Source organism: Phacochoerus africanus, chromosome 4 (assembly GCF_016906955.1).
Source record: "Phacochoerus africanus isolate WHEZ1 chromosome 4, ROS_Pafr_v1, whole genome shotgun sequence".
In the NCBI taxonomy this organism is placed as follows: domain Eukaryota; kingdom Metazoa; phylum Chordata; class Mammalia; order Artiodactyla; family Suidae; genus Phacochoerus; species Phacochoerus africanus.
The window spans coordinates 76594754-76621052 of NC_062547.1; the positions used below are offsets into that span (position 1 = coordinate 76594754).

The following is a 26299-nucleotide window of genomic DNA, read 5'->3' on the forward strand; positions in this document are numbered from 1 at the left end:
CGCCATGACAGGAACTCCTTCTGGGCACAATTTTACTTCTCGTGGCTCAGTCCATCCAAAAGGCAGAAACCCCAGCCAACCCTGGCCCTGAAAGGGCCGCCCACACAAAGCCCAGTTCTCCTGGTGATGGCAGTCTTCCCCATCCGGCCACGCAGGGCAGCGTGGAATGGTACATTCCTCCCAGAGGGTTCTCTCCAGACATGACCTGTTCACTGTGTGGATGGCCAGGCTTGCTCTCGGTCTCAGAGGCTCTCAGTACATTTGGCTTCTTGATCCGGGGCCAGCACGATGCAGCCCGGGCTGCATCCATTCGCCACCTGTTGTAAATGGTTTGTCCAGACACGGCCCCACCCCTTTGTCCATGCTGTTTCCCTGGGCTTCCCAGCGGCAAAGGTAGAGTCAGACAGACTGGCCAGCAGAGCCCTCCTCAGGGAGTGTGTGGACCCCGTCTGGTGGAAGCGGTCCTAAACATACTAGGGGCGGGCGTTAGTGAGTTGTTCACGACGAGTGTTGCCTGGTCATGGGGTGGGGGTGGCTTTTTCAGGGCAAGGCTCCCTGGGGCCTTGACAGGTGAGGAGTGTGCCCGTCTAGGTACAGAGGCCCTCCTGGCCAGAGCACAGTCCTGAGGAAGGACAGGAGCTCCAGCGATCTGGTGTGGAGATGCAGACAGGCAGGGGGTTCTGAGGCCAGTGTTGACAAGTGGAGGTTCTATGCAGTGCGACTTTATATCTGGGGCCTCCCTCCCTCCTCCTGTCCCTCAGCGGGTCCCATTGAGTCCAGGAGATGGATTTCAGCCTCTCAAGGGCAGGCTGTAGTCATGGACAGAAGGAGGGGTTTCAATTCTGTCTAAGACACTGTTGCGTGGTCCCTGGGCTTGGTGGGGCAGTGGCGTAAGTGTGCAGGCTGGGCTCAGAGGCCAGAAGCCAGATGAGCTGGAGAGAGGGTTTTCTCTGGGTGATGGAGGTGAGATGGTGGGCAGTGTGGGAAGTGAGCAGGGCAGGTGGGGGGAGGTGAGTGGAGCAGAGTGTGGGGCACAAAGGCATCAGCAGGGAGACTGACGCCCTCTGCCCCTGCAGATGTCGCACACCAAGCCATACATCCGGAAGAAGGCCGTGCTGATTATGTACAAGGTGTTCCTGAAGTACCCTGAGTCTCTGCGCCCCGCCTTCCCCCGCCTGAAGGAGAAGCTGGAGGACCCTGATCCTGGTTTGTTGATTTAAGAAGGGGACCAGGCGGAGCTGTGGCATTCTACCAGCGTCAGTGAGGGCCTGGTGGAGGGACACTAGGTCTGGGACCCTGTCCTAGGCCATCCCCCCCCATAGGGTACCTCCTTACTTTCTGTCATCATGAGATGCCAAGCTCGCCCTTGCCTTTCCTGACAGCCCTGGAATCTGCCAATTCTCTGAGCAGCCCTGGTTTGGTTAGTTGGTGTAGGATTTAGAAACCAAGACCTGGGCACTGGGTGTGCTCGTCTCTGTGACTGGGTGTCATTGCTTCTAGGCCCTGAGCAGACCCCACCCTCCATCCTATGGAGGTCTGTCTTTCTCTGTCTGTCTGTCAGCTGCCTCACATTTATCCCAGTGCCTTGACTGCAGTCCCACACCACAGGGCTGGTTTCTTCCTTCCGCCTCTCCTTTTCTATACCTCCCTCCGGTGGGAAGACCCTGGGCTGCACAGATGTAGACAGCTTCTCCAAACCCACGCTTGTCCTGGGACAGCCTGCTGTGCATCACGGTGGATTGGGGGTGTGCAGTGTGGTCAGGAAGCAGCAGCTGAGGCAGCAGAAGCAGTGGGCAGGGGCATGATGGTGGCAGCCACTGGCGGAGGTGGACTCAGCTGTTTTGCAGGGTGGGTGTCCAGCACCTGGAGTCACTTTGATCTTGCTGGGGACATACTCTGAGGTGCTCGGCCATGGGCTGACAGAGGCCCTGCATATGAGGGCCAGCTGAGGAGGATGCCCACTTAATGATAGGGGCCTTACTTCACAGGTGTCCAGTCGGCAGCTGTCAATGTCATCTGCGAGTTGGCCAGGCGCAACCCCAAGAACTACCTTTCCCTCGCCCCACTCTTCTTCAAGCTCATGACCTCCTCCACCAACAACTGGGTCCTCATCAAGATTATCAAACTGGTAAGTGTCCCTTCCGGTCTGTGCTCTTCTATCACCTGGAGAGGCACACTTGGGCGCCCAGAACACTGGGCTGCTGTCCTGTCCCTGCTGTGGGTGACCAATGGCCTCTCTCCCCTAGTTTGGTGCTCTGACCCCCTTGGAACCAAGGCTGGGCAAGAAGCTGATTGAGCCTCTCACCAACCTCATCCACAGGTAGGCCTCAGGCAGGCATTGGGGGTGGGGGGACATGGAGGGTGCACAGGCCTGGGTTTTGGCCAGGTCTCTGGGCTCTTTCTGCAGCATCAAAGTCAAAACAAGATGGAGAAAGCTGCCCCACTCAGCCCCCGATTCATAGGTAGACCTCTGTGGTGTAATTGAAGGGCTGTAGGTGACAGTGGCACCACCCAGTTCTGGAATGTTCAAGAACCTTCCATGCTGTTTTGGGTGCCTTCAGTTGAATTGTGGGGGCCAAGTGTTAAGTACCAGGAGATCCTGCTCCTGGGGTCCCCAGGGATGTGGCCAGGTGTGGCGGGAGGAACTGAGAGCCTCTAGCCCAAGTCAGACATCAGAGCTGCTATGTGCCAGTCCTGGGCTGCTGGCAGGTGACCTCCATTTCTGGGGTTCAGTTCCCAGGTTCATACGCCAGTCATGTGTTAAAAGGTGATTAGGGAATTCCTGCTGTGGCGCAGAGGGTTAAGCTAATGCAGTTGCTTAGCTCAGGTCATTGTGAAGGCTCAGCTTTGACCCTTGGCCTGGGAACTTTCATGTGCCTCAGGTGTGTGGGAATTCCCTTTGTAGCTCAGTGGTAGCAAACCCGACTTGGATCCATAAAGATTTGGGTTTGATCCCTGGCCTTGCTCAGTGGAATAAGGATCCAGCATGGTCATGAGCTGTGGTATAGGTTGCAGACGTGGCTCCAATCTGGCATTGTTGTGACTATGGTGCAGGCTGGCAGCTGTAGCTCTTATTTGAGCCCTGGCCTGGGAACTTCCATGTGTCGTGGGTGTGGACCTGAAAAAGAAAAAAAAAAGGCATATGCCTCAGATGTGGACGTTAAAAAAAAAGATGATTAGGTGCAGCAGGTGTTGGGGCTAGGGATGTTGTTGGTTTTATTTTATTTATTTATTTATTTATTTTGGTCTTTTTGCTATTTCTTGGGCCACTCCCGCGGCATATGGAGGTTCCCAGGCTAGGGGTCGAATCAGAGCTGTAGCCACCAGCCTACACCAGAGCCACAGCAACGCGGGATCCAAGCCGCGTCTGCAACCTACACCACAGCTAACGGCAACGCCGGATTGTTAACCCACTGAGCAAGGGCAGGGACTGAACCCGCAACCTCATGGTTCCTAGTCGGATTCGTTAACCACTGCGCCACCATGGGAACTCCATGTTGTTGGTTTTAAATAGGTAACTGGTCACCATGTTTATGGTGAAGCCATGGAATCAGTGACAGTTCACATGGGCTGGCTTTAGTGGCCGTGCTCTTGGATTTGGGGTATTTAGGTTCCAGGGCATCATGGTGAGGGTGTCAGAGTGGTTGCTGCTCCTCGTGCCCACCTTCGCTCGTCCTGGGCTGCATTCACCCCGGTCTCTAGGTGCCCCTGGCGGGGTGGCACCAAGCATGAGCTCTGTGTTCTTCCTGCCTGCACATGGTGCCCAAGGGTCTTCCCATGTCCTCTTTCCTCCGCCAGCACGTCCGCCATGTCCCTCCTCTACGAGTGTGTGAACACCGTCATTGCAGGTGAGCTCCTGGTGATCGTGCTGCAGCAGGGGCTGTCATCAGCTGCTGAGGTGAGCGTGCTCACTCCCAGCTGGCTGATCGCGGGCTCCAGTGTAAACCCAGTGCCCTGGCGTCTGCCAGGCTTCCAGCAAGACCAACTTTCCTGAGCATTTTAAAGCATGTCTCACACATCACGCCACTTCCCTGGGGTGGGGGTGGGGTCTTCAGCGTAGCACCTACAACCAGCAGAATTAGTGAGAACAAACACACACTCCCCATGGGTCTGCTTGAGTTCACTAGCTGGAGTGGTGTGTCCCTGTGGCCAGGTTTCCTATAGACATCAGTGGGAGTTGGTCTGAGGGGTTCAGCTTCTCACTGCCTGCCTGTCCCTGCCCGGAACTGTTGGGACACTCCTCGCAGACCCATGGGCAGTCTTTAAGTTCAGTAAAGCAGAGGAAGCTGGTCCAGGATGCATGCTGGTGACTGCTGTGTGAGCCGTGAGGGTCAGTGACATTGACAGGGAGGGGAAGGGTGGACGTGGGATTTGGGAGCAGGGCAGGCTGGCCTGGAGAGCAGCCCTAGCGTCTGGAGAAAGCTGGGGAAGGACAGTGTTGAAGCAGGATCACACATGGCTCTGGTGATGGACAAAGTGAGTGGGCTCGGAGAGGCTGCAGGCCTGGTCCATCGCACATGGCAGGGCGGTGGCTGTCAGGTGGGGTGCACCCCTGGACTAGGACCTCTGGTGCCCAGGGGCTGTGGTCTGCTCTCTTGGCTATAGAGACCTAGCCTGGCTTCTCTCTAGGGCCAGACATGCAGGTGCCTCTGCCCAGCATGGCCAAGACCCCAGACCCCAGGAGAAGAGCAGGTGCCTGTGGAGATCCTGTGTTTGCACAGTGTAGGGGCAGGGGGACCCCAGAGTCCAGTTCCAGACATCCTTGTCAGAGATCGGCCTTTCCAGGAGCACAGTTGGGCCTGCCATATTAACCTGTCCTTGCCAAGCAGCTCCTGATATGGTGGTGTCTGTCTCATGTCCCTCCTCACCCCATCGCCCTGGGCAGAGGCGATGCTCCTGGTGGGCACTGGAGCCAAGCTGCCCTCTGCACACACGCTCTTCACCCAGGCTTGTCTCTTGCAGTGCTCATCTCCTTGTCCTCCGGCATGCCCAACCACAGCGCCAGCATCCAGGTAGGCCCCAGGAGCTGGGCAGCATAGGCAGGCTGGGTGTGGGGCCCCCCCAGAGCCTCTGCTTCCCTCTGCCCCACACTCCGACCAGTTTAAGCTGCTCCAGGGGCGCCTCCCTCTGAGCTGAATGCTGGGCCCTTGGGACCCAGGGTGGGTGGGGGCATGAGGTAGGCCCAGGGTGGCCGACCCCACTGTTGGTTTAGAAGATGTGTCTGGTTTGATCTCCCCCTTTGCAGCTCTGTGTTCAGAAACTAAGGATATTGATAGAAGACTCTGACCAGAACTGTGAGTTGCCCCTCCCTCTAGGTTCTGTAGGCTCTGTTCTTTTCTTCACGGGAGGAGAGCAGGTGCTGGGCTATGGAAGCCATTCCCTGTGTCTGCACAGTGGGCTCCTTTGACCGGTGTCTCAGTGTGTGGTTTGGCTGTGTCTACCAGGAAGGTCTTTAAACCCTGGGCTCCGTGCCCACATGGACAAGGAGGTGGGACCCCCATGAGGTCCTTGAAAAGACCTGGTAGCAGGGAGCAGCCAGGGGAGGAGCCATGGAAGCACAGTGGGGAGTTGGTCATACATCCCTGGGGGCAGGACTGCAGTGGCAAGGGCTCCTGAGCACCCAGGTGTGCTGACTGCTTATGTTCAATCTAGATCTGCTTGTTTGAAGCAGGGTGCGCAGAAAGGGCCACAGAGGTATCCTCCATCCTTGCAGGCTGTGCAGCCTCTGCCATTTGTAGTGCAGAAGCTGCCTGGCAGGTGCAGGTGACAAGCCTGTCCCATGCCAATAACACTCTGTTACGGAGATGGACTGCAGCTGGACCTGGCCTGCCACCCAGTTGGCTGCCTCTGGTTTAGATGACCCTGTGTTTGGGCTGGTTGAGGTGAGCCGTGGTGCTTTGTATTCATGAGACACCAGCCGATGGTACCCAGGTGGTTAGGGCTGAGCAGCGGGCTGGGGCTGTGGGCCGGCCACATCCTTTCTGTACCACAGCCATGTTCGATGGTACCTCGCTGTCTCTGCAGTAAAGTATCTGGGGCTCCTGGCCATGTCCAAGATCCTGAGGACGCACCCCAAGTCTGTGCAAGCACACAAGGACCTCGTCCTGCAGTGCCTGGACGACAAGGATGAGTCTATCCGGCTACGGGCCCTTGACCTCCTGTATGGAATGGTGTGTGCCCTTGCCCCCAGCCACCCCACCCCTCCCTCACTGGCCCTGCCCCAGCTATCCCCCCTTCCCTCACTGGCCCTGCCCCTAGGTGTCTAAGAAGAACCTGATGGAGATTGTTAAGAAACTGATGACCCATGTGGACAAGGCCGAGGGTACCACCTACCGCGACGAGCTGCTCACAAAGATCATTGACATCTGCAGCCAGTCCAACTATCAGCACATCACCAACTTTGAGTGGTGAGTGCCCATGACTAGCAGTGTGGGCAGGGTAGGGCAGCCAGGTAGGTGCCCTCACAGGCTCTGTCCCGCAGGTACATCAGCATCCTTGTGGAGCTGACCCGGCTGGAAGGTACCCGCCATGGCCACCTCATTGCCGCACAGATGCTAGATGTGGCCATCCGCGTGAAGGCCATCCGCAGGTTTGCCGTGTCACAGATGTCTGCGCTGCTTGACAGTGCCCACCTAGTGGCCAGTAGCACCCAGCGCAACGGCATCTGCGAGGTGCTCTACGCGGCTGCCTGGATTTGCGGAGAGTTTTCTGAGTGAGTGAGCCCGAGGGGTCCTCCTGGTCCCAAAGGGAAGGGTGCGCCCGGCAGACCCATCCCCTGGAGCCTCGTGGCTCCTCTGCTTCCCCAGCCTCTGCCACACCCACCTGTCCATCTGCTGCAGTCTGCACAGGGACAGAAGGAAAGTCAGTAAGTGGTGCTACTCAGACACTTGCTTTTGCCCATTGTAGTCACAGATCATAGCCAGATTGACACTGTGGATACAATGTTCTTTCCCTTTTCTCAGCTTTTTTTGTCCAGTTACCCTGTAACTATTACATTGTTGCTGAGGTGGTTTCCTCCAAATTCCCTTCTTCCACCCCTGGTGCTGGGCAGGGACTTACCACCCCTCCTTGTCCACAGGCACCTGCAGGATCCCCAGCAGACCCTGGAGGCCATGCTGCGGCCCAAAGTCACCACCCTGCCGGGCCACATCCAGGCAGTGTATGTGCAGAATGTGGTCAAGTTGTATGCGGCCATCCTGCAGCAGAAGGAGCAGGCTGCGGACGCGCAGGCAGCCCAGGAGGTCACCCAGCTCCTGGTGGAACGGCTGCCTCAGTTTGTGCAGAGCGCAGACCTGGAGGTCCAGGAGCGGGTGAGTGGTGGCTCTTCCTTTCCCAGAAAGCAACTCCACCTTGGCCAGGCGATGCGCAGTTGTGGGACCACCCTGTGGGAGTCCTGGACGGTCACCCACAAGGGGGACTCTAGTGAGAGCTGGGGTGGCAGGAGATGGTGAGAGATGACGTCAGAGTATGTGGTTGGCTAGAGTCGGTGGTCCATTGGCCCCAGAGGGAAGTGTCAGAGGCAACAATGGATTTCTGGTGGCTGGTGGCCGGGTGGGTAGAAGAGAGCTGGTCTTTAGAGAACTTTAGGTGGTGACGTGGTCATCAGCGACCTGGTAGTCTCCTCCTCGCACCCTGGTGACACAGGCTTCTCAGTTACCGAGAGCCCCTGGGTCAAGTGCATCTCGGTACCTCCTGGAGGCGAGTCTTCAGGCTGATGGCCGTGTGTGGCAGACCTTTCTCCACCCCTGGACCCTCGGCTTGCTTGTTTTATGCCTCCTGAAGAAGACAGTAGCCGAGCTGGCCTCTCCTGGTGGGGCCCCATGGCCAGTGGCTTCTCACAGAGCCTTCAGGACCTTGGTGGGGCTCCAGCAACAGCTGGGCGTCTGTGTGGTCTGAGTGATGCCCCATGGCAGCTGAGTCAGGCCTCCCTGACTCCTGTCTTCTGTGGCCCCCACAGGCATCTTGCATCTTGCAGCTGGTCAAGCACGTGCAGAAGCTTCAGGCCAAGGACATGCCGGTGGCAGAAGAAGTGAGTGCTCTCTTTGCTGGGGAGCTGAACCCAGTGGCTCCGAAGGCACAGAAGAAGGTCCCGGTCCCCGAAGGGTGAGCCATGTGGCCCATCAGGGGACACGGAGCGGGCATCAAGAGGGCCGATGGAACCAGAACTACACCCTGGACGTGCTCTCCAGCCAGGAGAGGTGCGGGAGGGTTGAGGACGGCCCCAGAGGCCTGAGCCCCTGTGGGCAGGACACAGGCCGTGTGGGGTCCTCGCCAGCTCCCCTGGAACCTGTTGTCCCCATCTCTGGTGTCATCCCTGGGAAGCAGGTCTGCTGGCGACCCTCAGGGGGTGCAGGGTCTCTGGTTGGCTTGGCCTACTCTGGTCTTGGGCAGCTGCCCAGCCTCCCTGTCCTTTCTCCAAGGGGACGGCAGTATCCGGGGCCAGGCGTGCAGGCCGGAGCCACCGTGTGACCTCACTGTGTCCTGCAGCCTGGACCTGGATGCCTGGATCAACGAGCCACTCTCGGACAGTGAGTCTGAAGATGAGAAGCCCAAGGCCATCTTCCAGGACGAGGAGCAGCGGCATGCGAAGCAGCGGCCGCCTGAGGCAGATGAGCAGGAACTGGCCCGGGTGAGCGCCCAGTCACGTCTGGGCTATGTCCCGCTGTCCTGTGCCAGCACTGAGCCCACCTTTGACATGGGACTGGATTTTGTTGAAGTGAGGGTGGTTTCTCAAGCCAGGCCTTCCCCAGGGAGAGTTGTGGGGCCTGACCTCACTTGGGACCTGTGGTGCCCAGGAATGCTGCCCCACCAGGCTCCTCCCTGCTCCTTCCCCTACCCCAGGCTCTGTCCCAGAGTGGGTAGCCTCAGGCAGCTCTGCCAGCCTCTCTGACCCCAGTCTTGAACCCTCTGGGTTGTTGTGCTTTCCACCCGTCTCCATACCTGCTCCTGCCCACCGCCGGCCTCGGTCTCCTGTGGGTCAAAGGCCAACAATGAAAGGAACCAGGGATCCTGGGTCTGGTGCGAGGAGGTGGCCTGTGCCTGGGAGGACACGAGGGCTTCACACACCCACTGATGTACATGCTGGACCCTGTCCCCACAGCGCCGGGAGGCCCGGAAGCAGGAGCAGGCCAACAACCCTTTTTACATCAAGAGCTCCCCGTCCCCCCAAAAGGTGAGGCATGCCTGTCCTTAAGGGATGGTCCCCTGGTGTGCTGGGCTGTTGGCAGGTCCCCAGACAGGACTGGAAGGGGCTCTTGATCCCGAGCCCCACAAGTGGATCTTTGGCCAGGCTTCTCAGCTGGGTGTGCAGGGCTGCAGATGTGGTGCCTCAGCGGGAGGGAGTGGACACCAGAGGACATGGGTCCTGCCTGGTGCTTCTGTCTTCATCCATACCCCACCTAGCAGAGCCCCAGGGAGACAGGCTCCACATGGCGACTGCTGGGCTGTTTCCCTGCTTTTGAGATTTGGGGATCACTGGATGACTCTGCTCACTTCTCTGAGGGGCTCCAGCCTGTCCCCCCCGAACCTGCCTGTGGGCCCTGCTGATTCCAGCCATCCTGGGGGCAGGAGGTACCACATTATCCTGGTTCCAAGCCTGCACTACTTTTCTTTTTTCTTTTCTTTTCTTTTTTCTTTTCTTTTTTTTCTTTTCTTTTTGTCTTTTTGCCATTTCTTGGGCCGCTCCAGCGGCATATGGAGGTTCCCAGGCTAGGGGTCAAATCGGAGCTGTAGCTGCCAGCCTTTGCCAGAGCCACAGCAACGCGGAATCCAAGCCGCATCTGCGACCTACACCACAGCTCACGGCAACGCCGGATCGTTAACCCACTGAGCAAGGGCAGGGACCGAACCTGCAACCTCATGGTTCCTAGTCGGATTCGTTAATCACTGCGCCATGACGGGAACTCCTGCACTACTTTTCTAATTTGGGAGAAAAAGATTCTAATGAACAAAATTACTGAGTGTTGGATTCTACGCTGTACATTATGTTTATGCCAACTCCCCACCCCCATCTCTGTGACTCTGTTGCTTTGGGCCGCTGCCCTGCCCAGTGACGGGTGTCTTGCTATCTCCTCTCCAGCGATACCAGGATGCACCGGGTGTGGACCACATTCCTGTGGTGCAAATTGACCTCTCAGTGCCCTTGAAAGTGCCAGGCAAGTATCTATAGGGACCTGCACTCCCACTGTCTCAGCACCTGGCCTCCCAATAGAGAGAGGCCATGTGCCGTGCTGACCTCTGTTCATGTCCCATGAACATGGGGCAGTGCCCATGCATCCTCTTGCAACCCTAGGCATGGTGCTCAGGGTGGCCGTGGCCCGGGCCCGGGACCGAGCACTGAGTATGCACTGTTTGCAGGGATGCCCATGTCGGACCAGTACGTGAAGCTGGAGGAGGAGCGGCGCCATCAGCAGCGGCTGGAGAAGGACAAGAGGAAGAAGAAGAGGAGGGAGCGGGAGAGGCGGGGCACACGGCGCCATAGCTCATTGCACACAGAGAGCGATGAGGACATCGCACCTGCCCAGCGCGTGGACATCGTCACTGAGGAGATGCCCGAGGTCAGTGGCTCTCCCCGTGGGGGCCCACCCGTCGCTGTTGTCCCTGTCGTGGGGAGGGCCTCAACCAGCTCTGTCCAGTGAGCTCTGAGCAGGCGGCCCCCAGGCTTCTGCTTAATGACAGGTGTCTCGACCTGAGTGCCAGGCCCAGGTCAGACGCCCTTGCGAGTGTGGACCTGGTGGTCTCTTTCCTAGAAGAGTGTGGGGGTGCTTCCTTAGACCTGTAAGGCTCGGCAGGGTCAGGGGGATAGGGCGAGGCAAACCTGACCCAGCATTCCCGTCCTCCCTCAGAACGCCCTGCCCAGCGACGAGGATGACAAAGACCCAAACGACCCCTACAGGGCCCTAGACATCGACTTGGACAAGTGAGTGCTGGACATAACTCAGACTCTCCTTGTCCCATGGGAGCAGAGGGGTGGCTAGGGTACCCCTCCCCCAGCCTCATCCCAGGCCAAGTCTCCTGTGACCATCCAGGCCCCTAGCTGACAGCGAGAAGCTGCCTGTGCAGAAACACAGAAATGCTGAGACCCCCAAGTCCCCTGAGAAAGAGGACATCTCCGTAATAGAAAAAAAGAGCAAGAAACCCAAAAAGAAGGAGAAGAAGCACAAGGAGAAGGAGCGAGAGAAGAAGAAGAAGAGAAAGGAAGCAGAGAAGGTGAGGCCCTGGTGCAGTGGGCAGTCCCAAGGACCCAGCTCCCTCTTCCATCAGTGGGCCGTGGGGTTGGGTGCTTTCATAGAAGCATCAAATGTAGGTCATGTTGCTTGGCTCAAGGCGGCACGGTTCCTCCAGGCCTGCCCGGGTTGTCCTGTGCTCTGGCCAAAGGCCACCTTCCTTTGGTTTCAGGGTGAGGACTTGGACTTCTGGTTGTCCACCACTCCACCTGTTGCAGCCCCAGCCCCGGTAAGAGCCTGATGGTGACCTGTACCAAGGTGCTCCTTGGCCAGACACGTGTGCTCTTCGGCCTTGGAGGCTGCCTCTTAGAAACATTGGGGTGCTCCCTGCTCCCTTGGTGCCCTGCCTGGCCCTTCCCCTTCATCACCCACAGCTCTTCTGGCCTCTTGCACCCCGGCTACAAAGGGATACGTGGGGACCCTAAGGCACACAGACAACTTTGGGCCAGCTCGGTCCTTTTCCCGGCGTCTTACCCTGACAGTGGCTGTGTGGCACTGCTCAGTGTAGAGCCTGGACCCCCAGAGCCAGGCAGCAGCTCTAAACAGCTGCATTATGTTGCCAGCTGGAGCCTGGTGGCTCTGGGGTCTCATGCTGGGATGCCGGCCAGTGCCAGCGAGCCTCAAGCCAGGCGCCCTCTCCCCTCAGCTGGCCACTGGCTCAGATCAAGGCCCCACACACCTGCGTCCTTAAAACACACCTAGCTTGCCGAGGGAGGCTCCTCATGGCCGGGTGTCCCTGGAAGGCGGGTGGGTCAGGGCAGAGGGAGCTGCCTTTTTGAGCCTCTCACTTGGCTCCCGGCAGGAAGAGCCCAGGGTGAATGCTGCAGCCACTGCCCCTGAGGAGGGGCTTGAGGAGCCCAGGGAAGAGGTGCAGGATGCTGACGAGGACGAGCACCAGGAGCCTGAAAAGGTACGAGAGCCAGGCAAGAGGTGCTCACTGCTGCCCACATCCCACCAGTGGTTTCTCATTGCCGTGGCTATGGGGCTCTGACCCACAACAGCACTATTGAGCTGTAAGTCGTCCACAGTGAACTATTCATGGTTCTGCTGCCACCGCCTCTAATTCCAGAACGTCCCATTACTGCTAAAGGGAATCCATTTCTGTCATCAGCCGTACCCCCATTCCTCTTTTCTGACAACCACTAACCCACCCTTTGTCTCTGTGGATGTGCCTGTTCTGGATGTTTCCCATCTGTGGAATCCCACACTGTGTGTCCTTCTGTGTCTGCTGCTCTGACTGAGCATTGTGGTCTCTGGGTCCGTGCATGTGGTAGCAAGCATTGGTGCTTCTTTCCTTTTCATGGCTGAGTGATGCTCCGTGTGTGGAGGGACTGCACGGTGTTTGTCACCTTTTGGTGGATACTGGGTGGTGCCCAGCTTTTGGCTGCTGTGAGTCATGCTGATGTGAGTGTCCGAGTGTGTGTGGGGCGGGGGTGGTGGGGGAGACACTGAGGAGTTCTGTGGTTGCTGGGCCATCACGTCTGCACTCTCCCTGGTTTTCCTCATGCATTTTGCCCAGCAGCAGCGACTATCCAGCCCAGCAGTGAGTTCCCGGGTCCTCGTGGTGGCCCTTCCCTGCAGCCCTGGGAATGGTGGCCTGTTCACCCTGACGTGTGGGCCCATTACCCTAGCATGCTTGGTCCCCACATTTCAGTCCACATGATATGAGGTTCGATCACCACTGTGGTACCCACGTGAGTGTGGGATTGACCTGAACTCTCTGTTTAGAAAACTTCCAAGGAGAAGAAGAAGAAACACAAGAAGGACAAGGAGGAGAGGCCCAAAGACAAGAAGAAATCCAAAAAGAAGACACCTCCAAGGGAAGGAGTGGCTGAGCCCGTGGAGAACGGCGCACTAGATGAGGAGCCCCTCCCGGTGAGGGTGCCACCGGCACCTGCCTGGTCCTCCCCAGACAGTCCTGACAGTGTCAGGAGCCCCAAGGTGTGGGCTCATGCTGTCCAGGACCCGCTCCATTGGGCCTAGCATTTCCTGCGGGAGCACCTGGAAGCTCACACCTGGCCCCACCCTCAGCAGACATCACGCTCAGGTTCTTGGCACCCAAAGCTGACACGTTTTTCTCTTATTCCCAGCCCATGTCTAGCTACTGCCTCTTGGCTGAAAATTCATACATCAAAATGGTGAGTGAGAAGTGTGTTTCAGAGAGCATGGTCCACAGAAGGCTCGGGGGGCGGGGGTTGGTCCTTTCTCTGTGAGGGGGTGTGGAAGCAGAGCCATGCATCGGGAATAGCTAAAATCTGTACATATCTGAAACTCAGTGTCCTTGAGTGAGGGTCCAGAACGTTCCTTCCTTTGCATACTTGTGCTCACACTTTTGGGCCTTCATCCAGGCCCAGAGGGGCCCCTGGTGGGCTCCCTGCACTGCTGACCTTGCCTTGCTCTGTGCAGACATACGATGTGCAGGGCAGCCTGCAGAAGGACAGCCAGGTCACCGTGTCCGTGGTCCTGGAGAACCAGAGCAGCAGCTTCCTCAAGAGTATGGAACTCAACGTGCTGGACTCACTCAACGCCCGGCTGGCCCGGCCAGAGGGCTCCTCAGTCCATGATGGTGTCCCTGTGCCTTTCCAGCTGCCCCCTGGTGAGTGGCCCCAGGACTGGCCATCACTGAGGGCAGACCCTGGGTTGTGGGGTACCTGCCACCTGCTGGGATAGCCACACACACACGCTCCCAGGCTGCACCCTGCGCTGCTTCTCAGGCCCCTCTCACCCTCACCAGGCATCTCCAACGAAGCCCAGTTTGTGTTCACCATTCAGAGCATCGTCATGGCGCAGAAGCTCAAGGGGACACTATCCTTCATTGCCAAGGTACGGGGAACCAAGGCAGCAGTGGGGCCGCCAGCTGAGAGAATCCCTACTCTGGAGCCATGCCCACACTCACCCTGCATCCCTACTCCAACAGAATGACGATGGCTCCACCCATGAGAAGCTCGACTTCAAGCTGCACTTCACCTGCACCTCATACTTGGTCACCACACCTTGCTACAGGTATGCCCCCTTCCATGCTGTGCCAGGCTCTGGGTGCAATCACCTCAGCCATGCCCTCTGATTTAAGGTGTGAGAGTGCACGGACTGTCAGGTGACCGGTTGATGGTGAGCACAAAAAGCCCAGCATATCTGCTGTGCCGGCCAGCTCAGCTGCATAACACTGAGCGCAGGTCCTGTGGTCCAAGCACAGGCATCAGTTCCCTCCCAGTGCTGCAGGCTGAGACCAGTGATGGCAGAAGTGGGTCATCCTGAGGCCATCCTGTTTGGAGTGCAGACGGTCACGTGTCTTGTTCTCACAGGGACCCCAGTCTCAAATACAGTTGCATTCTGACATCCTGGGGGTCTGGGCTTCAACATAGGAGTTTCGGGGACTCCAGCTCTTGATTTCTCACAGCACCCTTGGAGACCCTAAGCCACAGGCACACACCAAGACCCCCTATTTTTACTGTCCCGTTCCGTCCCTTTCTCACAGTGATGCCTTTGCCAAGTTGTTGGAGTCTGGGGACCTGAGCATGAGCTCAATCAAGGTTGATGGCATTAGTATGTCCTTCCAGAACCTTCTGGCAAAGATCTGTTTTCATCACCGTTTTTCCGGTAAGGGATTGGACATGGCTGATAGATGGCTCTGCTTTTCTACACATGTGACTCCTCCCCACCCCAGGGCTGGCCCAGCCTCACCCCTTGCCCTCTGTTGCAGTTGTGGAGCGAGTGGATTCCTGCGCCTCCATGTACAGCCGCTCCATCCAGGGACACCACGTCTGCCTCCTGGTGAAGAAGGTGAGCCCCCAGGAAGGCCCCACCCAGCCTTTCCACTCCTCAGCACTGTGCCTTTGCAGTTTTGAGCCCTGTTCAGGAGGATGTTGGCCTATCCTGCGCTCCTCTGGCCTTGGCACTGGGGCCTCACCAACTAAGTGGGGAGGCATTCCTTCCTCTAGCCTTTTGTAGAAGAGGTGGCATGTAGTCAGTGTACATCTTCTTGCATGTTATGTAGAATTCACCAAGGAAATCAGGTCAGGGGCCTTCTTTTTTGGAAGGTTTTTATCTACAACTTCAACTTCTTAAAATTGCAGGAATTCTTTTTTTTTTTTTTCTTCTTTTGTCCTTTTGCCTTTTTGCCACTTCTTGGGCCGCTCCTGCCGCATATGGAGGTTCCCAGGCTAGGGGTCGAATTGGAGCTGCAGCCACCAGCCTACACCAGAGCCACAGCAATGTGGGATCCAAGCTGCATCTGCAACTTATACCACAGCTCACGGCAACGCCAGATCCTTAACCCACTGAGCAAGGGCAGGGATCGAACCCACAACCTCATGGTTCCTAGTCAGATTCATTAATCACTGAGCCACGACGGGAACTCCAAAATTGTAGGAATTCTTAATTTATCTGTTTTTTCTTTTTTCTTTTCTTTTTTTTTTTTTTGTCTTTGTTGTTGTTGTTGTTGCTATTTCTTGGGCCGCTCCCGCGGCATATGGAGGTTCCCAGGCTAGGGGTCCAGTCGGAGCTGTAGCCACCGGCCTACGCCAGAGCCACAGCAACGCGGGATCCGAGCCGCGTCTGCAACCTACACCACAGCTCACGGCAACGCCGGATCATTAACCCACTGAGCAAGGGCAGGGACCGAACCCGCAACCTCATGGTTCCTAGTCGGATTCGTTAACCACTGCGCCACGACGGGAACTCCTTATCTGTTTTTTCTTGTATGAGTCGTGGTGGTTTGTGGTTTTCAAGATGTGGTCCATTTCATCCTAGTTACAGAGTTGATCGTGGGTTGAGTGTTCTTGTCCTTTTAGTCTCTGAGGGATCAGTGAAAACCTTCCCTCATTGCTGATGTTGGTAATTTGTGTCTTCTCTCATTTTTCTTGGCTAGAAGACTTACCCATTTTGTCGATCCTTTTTTTTTTGTGGCCCTGCCAGCGGCATGCAGAAGTTCATGGGCCAGGGATCAAACCAGAAACATAGCTTTAACGCCAACTCCTTAACCCACTGAGCCACCAGGAAATTTCTTGTTGCTCTTTTGAAAAATCAACTTCAGAAATAACTTTTTTAGGGCGACACCTACAGCATACAGAAGTTCCCAGTCTTGGGCTCGAATCAGCTGCAGCTGCCAGCCTGCACCACAGCCACAGCAGGGCCAGATCTGAGTTGCATCTGCGACCTATACCACAGCTTACAGCAACACTGGATACTTAACCCACTAAGTGAGGCCAGGAGTCGAACCCGCATTCTTATACTAGTTGGGTTCATTACTGCTGAGTCACAGTGGGAACTCCCAGAACCAACTTTTAAAATAAAGTTACTGTGTGAGGTTTTTTTGTGGCCCAGTGGGTTAAGGATCCACCATTGTCAAGTTTGCGTTGCTACTATGGTATAGGTTTAATCCCTGGCCCAGGAATTTCCACATGTAGTGGGTATGGTGCCAAAAAAAAAAAAAGTTACTATGTTTTTAAACAGTAAGTAAATTTTATGGAGTTATGCTGCCTAGCTCCTTACTTCTATTTGGGGTTTATTTTGCTCCTTTGCGAGGTTGTTAAGGTGGAAACTTAGACCTTTTCAAAAGATCTGTTTATTCTAAGAAAATGTTTAGTGCCATAAATTTTTCTCTAAGCATTGCCCTTTAGCTGAACCCTGCAAATTTTAATGATTTATTTTTATTTCTGTACAGTTTAAAACATTTTCTAATTTCTATCAAGACTTCCTCTATGTCCCATGGATCAGAGTTTCCTGTTGCTTTTTTGTTACTGACAAGCCGTTGAACTGTGGTCTTTGTGGACAGGAGTTCCATAGGTGCCTGGAATTGTTCAATCACTATTTAAAATTGTTTAAAACATTTTCTAATTTCTATCAAGACTTTCTCTATGTCCCATGGATCAGAGTTTCCTGTTGCTTTTGTGTTACTGACAAGCCATTGAACTGTGGTCTTTGTGGACAGGAGTTCCATAGGTGCCTGGAATTGTTCAATACCTGTCACCTAGGTCCCCTTGGTTGATGGTGCTTTTGATTCTTCTGGGTCCTTGAAGATTTTCTCTCTGCTGGCCCTTGATGATATGAGCAAGGAATGTGAGACCAGTGTCTCCAGCTGGTCCATTCCTCCATTTGGTCAGGCTTTGCTCCTTGTTTGGGAGCTCTATTGTTGGCATATGGTATAGACTGTTAGAATCGTGGGGTCTTGGCAAATGGACCCTCTCATCAGTAGGTGTGTTCCTCCATCCTGGGCAACATTCTTTGCTCCAAAGGCCACTGTGTTTGATAGCAGTGCGGCCATTCCTGCTTTCATTTGATTGGTGTTTAGGTGTTATGTCTTTTACTGTGAACCTGCCTTTATCCTTACATTAGAAAGAATTCCTGGAGTTTCCGTTGTGGCTCAGTGGTTAACAAATCCGACTAGGAACCATGAGGTTGCGGGTTCAATCCCTGGCCTTGCTCAGTGGGTTAAGGATCCGGTGTTGCTGTGAGCTGTGGTATAAGTTGCAGACGCAGCTTGGATCCGCATTGCTGTGGCTCTGGTGTAGACTGGTGGCTGCAGCTCCAATTCGACCCCTAGCCTGGGAACCTCCATATGCTGTGGGAGCGGCCCAATAAATGATAAAAAGACAAAAAAGGGAAAAAAAAAGAAAATTTCTTCTGGACACCATAGAGCTTGGATTATCCTGTCAATATCTGTTTTTTAATTGTGTTCAGACCGTTTGTGCTTAAAGTACAGTTGGTTTACAGAGTTGTGCCAGTTTATGCTATGCAGCAAAGTATCCAGTTATACATATATATACATCCCCTTTCTCAAATTATCTTCTATCATGGTCTGTCCCAGGAGACTGGATATAGTTCCCTGTGCTGTACAGTAGGACCTCATTGCTTATACATTCTAAATGTAATAGTTTGTATCTACTAACCCCAAATTCCCTGTCCATCCCACTTCTTCCCCCTCCCCCTTGGCAGCCAAGTCTGTTTTCCATGTCTGTCAGTCTGTTTCTGTTCTATAGATTGGTTCATTTGTGTTATATTTTAGATTCCCCATCTAAGTGTTATCATATGGTATTTGTCTTTTTTTTTTTTCCAACTTTGCTTAGTATGAACATCTCTAGTTGCAGCCATGTTGCTGCAAATGGCATTCTTTCCCCCCACAACCCCTTTTTTGGCTTCCCCATGGCATTCCTAGGCCAGAGATCAGATCTGAGCCACAGTTGCAACCTATACCATGTCTGTGACAACACCTGATTCTTTAGCCAACTGTGCCAGGAGCTGTAGAGATGCCGTGGATCCTGTTGTGCCACACAGCGGGAACTCCTATTTCATTATTTTTTACTGCTGAGTAGTATTCCATTGCATACATGTACCACATCTTCTTAATCCATTCATCTGTCAACAGACATTAGGTTGTTTCCATGTCTTGGCTGTTGTGAATAGTGATGCAGTAAACATAGAGGTGCATGTATCTCTTTGTGGTTTTGTCTGGACAGATGCCCAGGAGTGGGATTGCTGGATCATGTGGTAGTTCTTTAGTTTTCTGAGGAACCTCCATACTGTTTTCCATTGTGGCTGCACCAATATACATTTCCACCAACAGTGTAGGGGAGGGTTCCCTTTTCTCTACACCCTCTCCAGCATTTGTTCTTTGTAAACTTATTAATGATGGCCATTCTGACTGGTAAGGTTGTACCTCATTGCAGTTTTGATTTGCATTTCTCTAGTAATTAGTGATGTGGAGTATTTTCTCATATGCACTCTTGGCATGTGGAAGTTCCTGAGCCAGAGATTGAATCCATGCCACAACTATAGCAACGCCAGATCCTTTAACACACTGCGCCAGGCTGGGTATCAAACCCATGCCTCCACAGTCACCCAAGCTGCTGCAGTCCATGTAATTATTCTATATTTCACTTTCCCTCAAGGCTGCTTTTGCTGGGTATAGAATTCTGGTTTTGCAAGTCTTTTCACTCAGTTCTTCAAAAATAAGCTGTTTTCTTTTGGTGTCTGTGCTTTCTGACAAGGAACCATTTTCCTTTTTGAGGGAGTGCATTGTTTTTCTCGGGCTGTTTCAGATTTTTCTTTGTTTTTTCAGCAGTTTGTGAACTGTCTGTGCTTGGAGTTACTTAAGCTCATCCTAACTCTTGGGAGTCTGCTGAACTTAGGTTTATGTTTTTCGCAAAACTTGAAAGTTTTCAACTATTAAATACCTTTTCAGGGAGTTACCGTTGTGGCTCAGTGGAAACGAATCTGACTAGCCTCCATGAGGATGTAGGTTCAATCCCTGGCCTCGCTCAGTGGGTTAAGGATCTAGCATTGCCGTGAGCTGTGATATAGGTTGCAGGCGTGGCTCCGATCTGGCTTTGCTATGGCTGTGACATAGGCCAGCAGCTACAGCTCTGATTTAACCCCTAGCCTGGGAACTTCCATATGCTATGAGTGCGGCCCTAAAGAGACCAAATAAATAAATAAATACCTTTTCAGCACTGCTTTGATTTATTTATTTATTTTGTTGTTCCCAAAATGTGAAAGTTCTCAGTGCAGGGACCACATCCTTGCCACAGTTGCAACCTGTGCCACAGCTGTGGCCACACTGGATCCTTAACCTATGGTGCCACTCAGGAACTTCCAGCGCTGCATTCTTTATCTTCTCCTTCTGGGGTCCCAGTGATGTGAATCTCAGACTTTTCATTTCTGGGTCTCTGAGGCTCGGCCCACCCCCACCACCTCCAACTCCTTTTTTGCTGTCTGTTCCAGTTGGATTCATTCCATTGACTTCTTACCAGGGTCCATGACCTTCCATTATGTCTTTTCTGCTGGTGGGCACATCTTTTATTTTTATTTATTTATTTTAAGCTGATAAATACAAGGATCATGAAATCCAAAAATATATCTTTACTAAATAACTGTCTGACCCACATTGTTAGAATCTTTCTTATTAGGACCTTGCAAGGGACTTGGGTAAGGGAGGAACCCTAAGGCTTCACTGAGGCCAGTTTCCCAGCAAATCTACCCCAGGATGTGGTATTTTCCACTGTAGGGAGAGGCTGCAGTTTGTCTCTGTCCTACTTGGATTCCTGGACCAGAGATCAGATCTGAGCCATAGCTGTTGGTCCAGGGATTGAATCCACATCCCAGTGCTCATAAGATACCACTGATCCCATTGCGCCTCAACAGGAAACCCCTCCGTCCAGATGTTTTGAATAGGATTAGACCCTAGGCCTTCTTATTTTTATTTTTATTTTTTTTTGGTCTTTTTGCCATTTCTTGGGCCACTCCTGCGGCATATGGAGGTTCCCGGGCTAGGGGTCGAATCGGAGCTTCAGCTGCCATCCTACGCCAGAGCCATAGCAACGCAGGATCCGAGCTGCGTCTGCGACCTACACCACAGCTCACGGCAACGCCGGAACCTTGACCCACTGAGCAAGGGCAGGGATCGAACCCCCAACCTCATGGTTCCTAGTCGGATTCGTTAACCACTGCGCCACGACGGGAACTCCCCCTAGGCCTTCTTTAAACCCCATGGGGAATGTCAGTACCCAGGTTCTGGCTGCAAGACCTCTGCTCAAGCGTCTGTTGGTTTCACAGCCTTTGTCTCTGTCCTCAGAGCTGCCTCCCACTGTGTGTTCCTGAATGTTTGGTGCCTATTCAGGGGGCACGCCTTGCGGGCTTAGCTCCAGGTGAGCACAGCAGTCCCCAGGCTTCCCTTTGGCACGCAGAGCCTGGGCCACAGGCCACAGCCCTCTGCCCAGTTCTTCCAGAGTGCCTCTCCAGGGTCTCTCCGGTTCTGGCCTTTGTCCAGGCCCTGTAGTTCCTCCCATAGGAGACACGGGCCACAGTGCACCTGCTCCATCTCCCCAGAAGTGTGTGGGAAGGGGCCAGCCTCCTCCGCAGCCTCTCACGGCGCCATCTTCCCTGCAGGGTGAAAAGTCGGTGTCGGTAGACGGGAAGTGCAATGATCCAACGCTGCTGAGCAACTTGCTGGAGGAGATGAAGGAGACCCTGGCCAAGTGCTGAACGCACCTCAGGCCACTGTGGAGGGGACTTGCAGGGAGGGCAGCTCCAAGGGCTGGGGCTCTCCTCTCGCTGGGTTTGGGTCTAGCCCAGGAGATAACATAAGGCCACTGTCGTCCACTGTGTAGACAGAGAGGTTTATGTTGCGTTCATTTATCCGTCATTTTTGACTCTCCACGGTCTTTGGTGAGAAGCCCCGCTCCAGTGCCCAGACCAGAAGGGGCTCCTGTAGCTGGAGTGGACTGTCCACATGGCTGCAGGGGCTGCCCAAGGATGATCGGGACCTGGCAAGATTTGGACAGGCCAGTGCATCCACGTCTGTCAGTCATCTGAGTCCTTGAGTCCCCAGGTACCCTGCCCCGTGGCAGCTAGGAATGAAGAAAGAGCCTGCCAGCTGTTCAGCCAGGATACACTCCTCTTCATCCTCATGCTGAGGGGCACGTTATCCCCCAGGACACGGTGGGGGAGGGTCATGCAGGCTGTCGCCTGTCCAATTCCATTGATGTCTTCATGGCATCTGGTGGGCATCCCAGTTGCAGCAGAGACTAGGCTATGTTGGCTTCCATGCCCTGGTCGGGGTATTGTGAGTTGGGGGTGCTGCAGTTCCAGTCCCCTCCTCATCATTGGACACCTGCAGGCTTGTCCCCAGTCCTGGAGGGCCCAATTCTGGGCCCCTCGGCTGTCCTAGGGCAGCTAGGCCCTTGTGTTGTACGTCACGCACAGAGAAGGGGGTCCTGGCCCACCCCCATGAGACTCAACTTTCCTCAGAGATGATGGTCCTCAATGATGTTGAACTTTCCTTTTGATGAAAACTGTCACTTTAGCATGTAATCTATTACAGAATCCTGTGCAGTGATTCTAGAACCTCGAAATTGTATGATGTGTTATATAAGAACTTCTTTGCTATTGACATTCCCGTATAAAGGACAGAGAGACATATCACGCTGCTGTAATGATTGTGTCAAGATGATCAATAAACTTGCAAAACAGACGTTTACTTGCTGGGTCTCTCACCTGTGGCCATGTGTGCCCCCGACCAGGGGTTCTCAGTTTGGGGCCTCTGGGGTTGTCAGTTTGGGGCTTCTCGTCAGGGCGGAGCTGCAGGGCACCCTCTCAGGGGCCACAGCATGCTGGGCTCTGGTGAAAACACCAAGGAACCACCTGACCCTCCACAGGGCTGTGCAGGAACCCCACTGGCCATGGGGTGTGTGGGCTGAGTGACAGGAAGAGGTGCTGGAAGACAGGCCTGCTGCTCTTTTTCTTCTGCACATTGCCAATGGCCTCACTGACACACATGGACAGAGGGATGTGTCAGCAGACAGGGCCCATTATCAACTCCAACCTGAATCCCAAGACATGGGCAGGTAGGGAGAGAGGCCTCGGACCACCCCTGCCTGGTTACCAACCAACCCTCTCTAGCTCATGGGCTGCAGCAGGGGCCTGGGGTGTCCATCTCCCACTCATTGTTGTGCTTCCACCAAGCCATTACCCAGACCCAAATTGGCAAGCAGAGGGCAGTGTTCCTGGAGTTGGAGGTGGTCGGCAGCCACCCAGAAGGGAAGCCCAGAGCCAGAGAACCGCCGGTTTCGTGAAGCTATTTGCAGGCAGGAGGGCACTTCTGGCAGCACTTTTCCCCCTAGCCTTCCAACTACTCACTGTTCAGCCCTGGGCAGAGGCAGATTGAGCTCATCTCCCTCACGGCCCCCATAGTGAGCTTCCGAAAGAGGCTCAGCCATGTGGATAGCAGTTCCTGTGCCTGGGCTGGGGCAGCCTGAGGTAACAGGAACCCCAGGGTGCGCCCAAGCTGGCGTCCCTTTGAGTCATCGCTCTAAAGGCTGGTTTCCCTGTGCACCTGCCTGTTACTAACGCAAATCTATGCAGGGGGAATCCCTGCCCGGCACCCAGGACACACTTTACCCGGCCCATCTTGCTAACAAGGACTGTTCCACAATGAGAAATGTCAGGGATATTTAATCATTCCATCAGATTGCTGTGATTCCCCACGTCAACGCTATACTCTGTACAAACCCAAGTTATCTCCCTTACCCTCCTCCCGCCCCAGCCCGGCCTGGGCTCCAAGGAGGGTGGGGCACCCAGGCAGCAGCAGGCCTGCTCCATCAGTCAGGCCCAAACGGTCCAACAGAGTCCTGGCCCCACACCATGGTCTCAGACAGGTCTGACCAGCCGGCTCCCCTCAGTGCTGCATCAGGCACTCGGAAGCGTTTTCCAGAGTCAGGTTGGCCAGATGTGGGGGCTCCAGACAGGTGAAGCTTGGTGATATCAGGCTGCAGGGAGATAGGGGTGCCCTGCCATGTGGGCCTTTGCTGGGAGCTAGGCCCCTCCTCCCAGGTGGGGCACCTGAGAGAGCTGCAGGCGGACTCCCAAAGCTCAACTCAGACAGCCCTGGGGTCATGCCCAACACCCCCACAACCGGGGCTCCAAAGAAGTGGGGGAGCCCCTGCCCCTGGAGTCCACCCGGTCCCTGCAGCCTCCCTCCTCTGGGTCACTCACAAGGCTGGAGTGGTTCTGTGAGTCCAGACCAGGAGGAGGAGGAGCTCATGTTTATTCATGAAGTGTTGCACTTGCGTGGTTGCGGAGGTGACTTCCACATGTCCCAGATGCAGAGAGAGCTGCCCAGCTATGCCTACCGCACTTAACACCCCTGTCCACCCCCACTGACCTGGACAACCCCACCCCTCCCGTCCCCTTCTTGCCCAGAGGATGGACCTTGGAGACCTTACCTCGTGCTGGTGCTCTGTCTGAAAGAAATGACGCAGCCTCAGTTAGCTCTAAGCATTGGGGATGAGGCTGTGCCTGTGGTCCTTAGGCTCTTCACTAGGGCCCACATCCACCATGGGGGGCCCTCCCTGCCTCTGACCACAGCATTCCCACTTCTTGGGGCATGGGTGGGACCAGATTCTGTGGAGACTCTAACCAGGATATACTGCTTGTGCCAGCTGAGCTCCAAGACCCTGGGAGAAAGAATCTGGGTCCCTGGCATCAGGTGTGGCCTCAGCCAGGCACATACTCACCAGAGAGGGCACCCGTGCCCCACTGCCTGTGATCAAACTCAGGTTTGGAAAGGGGAAACTTACTTGTGCCACTTATTTCTGCAACAACAGCAGGTTTGGAGTCAGGGGCCAAGTGGCCTTGACTGGAGTCCCCACCCTAAGCCCAGCTCCCCTGACTCACATGTACTGGAGGAGGCCCTGCACTGCTGTCTCCCACTGCACCGACGACCTGCCGGCACACAGGACATGGAGGGGCCAGCTGGGGGGAGCTTCCATTCCCCCCACCCAGGTGATGGAGGGGCCCACTCCAGGGAGACCCTTGGACCCTGTGGCTGGGGCGGAGGCAGTGGGCACACAGGCAGGTGTGTGATTCTGAGCCTTACTCGCAGTTGTAGCCAAAGCAGACAACATGTGAGTCTGTGCAGTTGGTGCAAGAGATGGTCTCGTACTGGAAGATGCCTGCAATAGACCAGAGGCAGCCGCAGGTCCCCTCACCCTCAGCCTCTGGGGCCCCATGCTGCTGCTGCTGCACCCCACAACCTGGACAGAGGCTCACCACAGTGACGCTGACAGTCGATGCGGCCTGTGAGAGGGTGAGAGCACAGATGGTACCTTCTTAGCAGGCCTAGACTGTCTTCCCCATCCAGCCCACCTTCCCAGGCTGCCCAAGGCTCAGGAGTGTCCCAGCCTGGGGTGAAGCAAACCATGGGGAAGGGCAGCAGCAATACTCAGGCCTCCAGGGACTGGCTGGGGGAGATGATATGGACAGGTCGAAATTTATCCTTCCAGGTGTCCTATTGGTGTCCACTAGATGAGAGTGTCCCCCCTCAGGGAGGAAACTTTTTTGGTTTTTGGTTTTTTTTTTTAGGGCAGCATATGGAGGTTCCCAGGCCAGGGGTCGAATTGGAGCTGTAGCCACTGGCCTAAGCCACAGCAATGCAGGATCCTAGCAGAGCCTGCAACCTACGTCACAGCTCACAGCAACGCCGGATCCTTAACCCACTGAGCGAGGCCAGGGATCAAACCCGCAACCTCATGGTTCCTAGTCGGATTCCTTTCCGCTGCACCACGACAGGAACTCCCAGGGAGCAGACTTTCTCCCCACTTTCTGTCCTTTCTGAGTTCCAACACCCAGCTGCATCATGCCAGATCCCTATTCACATGGCTCTAGTCTCAGCCAGGCCCTGGCTGGAACCTGGGCCTAGGCCTAGAAAGAGGCAAACACTCCTGTGGTCCTGGGTCCTCAGGCTCTGGGCAGCATCCTCCATCCCTGAAGCCCTTATTTGCTCACTTTCGATGATGGCATTCTGGATGAGGTGCACCTGCTCCCGGAAGATAGCTCGCAGCTCGTTGGGGAAATACCCTAATGGGGGGAGGCAGGAGGGATAAGGTCAGGGGCAGGTGGATGGGTCAGCGTGAGGTGCCCTGGGGCCGGGGGGTTGTTCCTCGGTTTCCCACTGTGGCGGCCGCCCCCTTACCCGGGAAATACATCTTTCCCTGGTACAGCTGATCCATTCTCTTGTACACGGCGTTTGCCACTTGGTTCAGTTTCTCCCGGGCTGGGGGTGAGAGGAGACTTGTGAGAGAGGCCTGGTCCAGGGTCTGGTTGGGCGTGGAGCGCGTGCAGACAGGGCCGGGGTACTCACTGATTTCCGCGGGGATGGCCAGATGCAGCTCCTTCATCGTGTCCTGGCTCCAGTCGGTGAGCAGCGAACCCGACACAGGGATGTCGCCCACCCACCAGGACTTGAGGTTCACGTGATGGCGGTAGAAGGAGAACTTCTCTGAGAAGTTGCCGTGGCAGTGCAAGCAGCCTCGGGCCAGCGCAGCTGTCAGGCCCAGGCACAGCAGCAGGGCCATGGCCCGCCCCCGCCCGCCGCCGGCCAACCGACGGCGCCCCTCGAGCCACGCCCCTCTGCCGCGAACCAACAAACGGCGCCCTCGTGCCCCGCCCCCATCGCTCACCAACCAACCGCTCTCTTGTGACATAGCCTCGCCCTCTCCCGCCCCCTCGGCGTAGGCCCGCCCTCGCAACTGACTAGCGACTTCCCGCCGCCGACTCCTCTTTCAAGCCACGCCCACCAACCT

The 26299-nt window shown here is 55.3% G+C and overlaps 2 protein-coding genes across 7 annotated transcripts in view; one reads left to right on the forward strand and one right to left on the reverse strand.

Annotated features, from left to right (window-relative positions):
* Positions 1-22191, forward strand: part of AP3D1 (adaptor related protein complex 3 subunit delta 1) — a 43314-nt gene extending 21123 nt beyond the window's left edge. For both annotated transcript variants that reach the window (XM_047777645.1, XM_047777644.1), the window contains exons 6-32: positions 1077-1206; positions 1989-2128; positions 2247-2320; positions 3799-3848; positions 4963-5012; positions 5246-5294; positions 6025-6170; positions 6259-6407; positions 6482-6712; positions 7079-7310; positions 7958-8103; positions 8488-8629; positions 9101-9172; positions 10079-10154; positions 10357-10556; positions 10845-10918; positions 11028-11208; positions 11398-11454; positions 12028-12135; positions 12954-13100; positions 13316-13363; positions 13632-13821; positions 13960-14048; positions 14143-14228; positions 14701-14822; positions 14926-15005; positions 21108-22191. In XM_047777645.1, the coding sequence (XP_047633601.1) occupies positions 1077-1206; positions 1989-2128; positions 2247-2320; positions 3799-3848; positions 4963-5012; positions 5246-5294; positions 6025-6170; positions 6259-6407; positions 6482-6712; positions 7079-7310; positions 7958-8103; positions 8488-8629; positions 9101-9172; positions 10079-10154; positions 10357-10556; positions 10845-10918; positions 11028-11208; positions 11398-11454; positions 12028-12135; positions 12954-13100; positions 13316-13363; positions 13632-13821; positions 13960-14048; positions 14143-14228; positions 14701-14822; positions 14926-15005; positions 21108-21203 (3165 nt within the window). In that variant the 3' untranslated portion in view covers positions 21204-22191. The remainder of the gene's footprint in view (positions 1-1076; positions 1207-1988; positions 2129-2246; positions 2321-3798; positions 3849-4962; positions 5013-5245; positions 5295-6024; positions 6171-6258; positions 6408-6481; positions 6713-7078; positions 7311-7957; positions 8104-8487; positions 8630-9100; positions 9173-10078; positions 10155-10356; positions 10557-10844; positions 10919-11027; positions 11209-11397; positions 11455-12027; positions 12136-12953; positions 13101-13315; positions 13364-13631; positions 13822-13959; positions 14049-14142; positions 14229-14700; positions 14823-14925; positions 15006-21107) is intronic.
* Positions 22192-23153: 962 nt separating this feature from the next.
* IZUMO4 (IZUMO family member 4) lies at positions 23154-26129 on the reverse strand. Of its 5 annotated transcripts, XM_047777646.1 has the most exons (10): positions 25858-26129; positions 25690-25770; positions 25503-25574; positions 24768-24794; positions 24595-24670; positions 24393-24440; positions 24296-24310; positions 23942-23959; positions 23712-23726; positions 23154-23485 (listed from the first exon to the last, which is right to left on the reverse strand). In XM_047777646.1, exons 1-10 carry the CDS (start codon positions 26069-26071, stop codon positions 23395-23397), a joined length of 657 nt encoding a protein of 218 aa, XP_047633602.1. In that variant the 5' UTR covers positions 26072-26129; the 3' UTR covers positions 23154-23394. The 5 variants fall into 5 exon arrangements, with proteins under 5 accessions (XP_047633602.1, XP_047633603.1, XP_047633606.1 ...); XM_047777647.1 differs by lacking the exon at positions 23712-23726; XM_047777650.1 differs by lacking the exon at positions 25503-25574 and having other exon boundaries at positions 25858-26099.
* Positions 26130-26299: the final 170 nt, after the last annotated feature.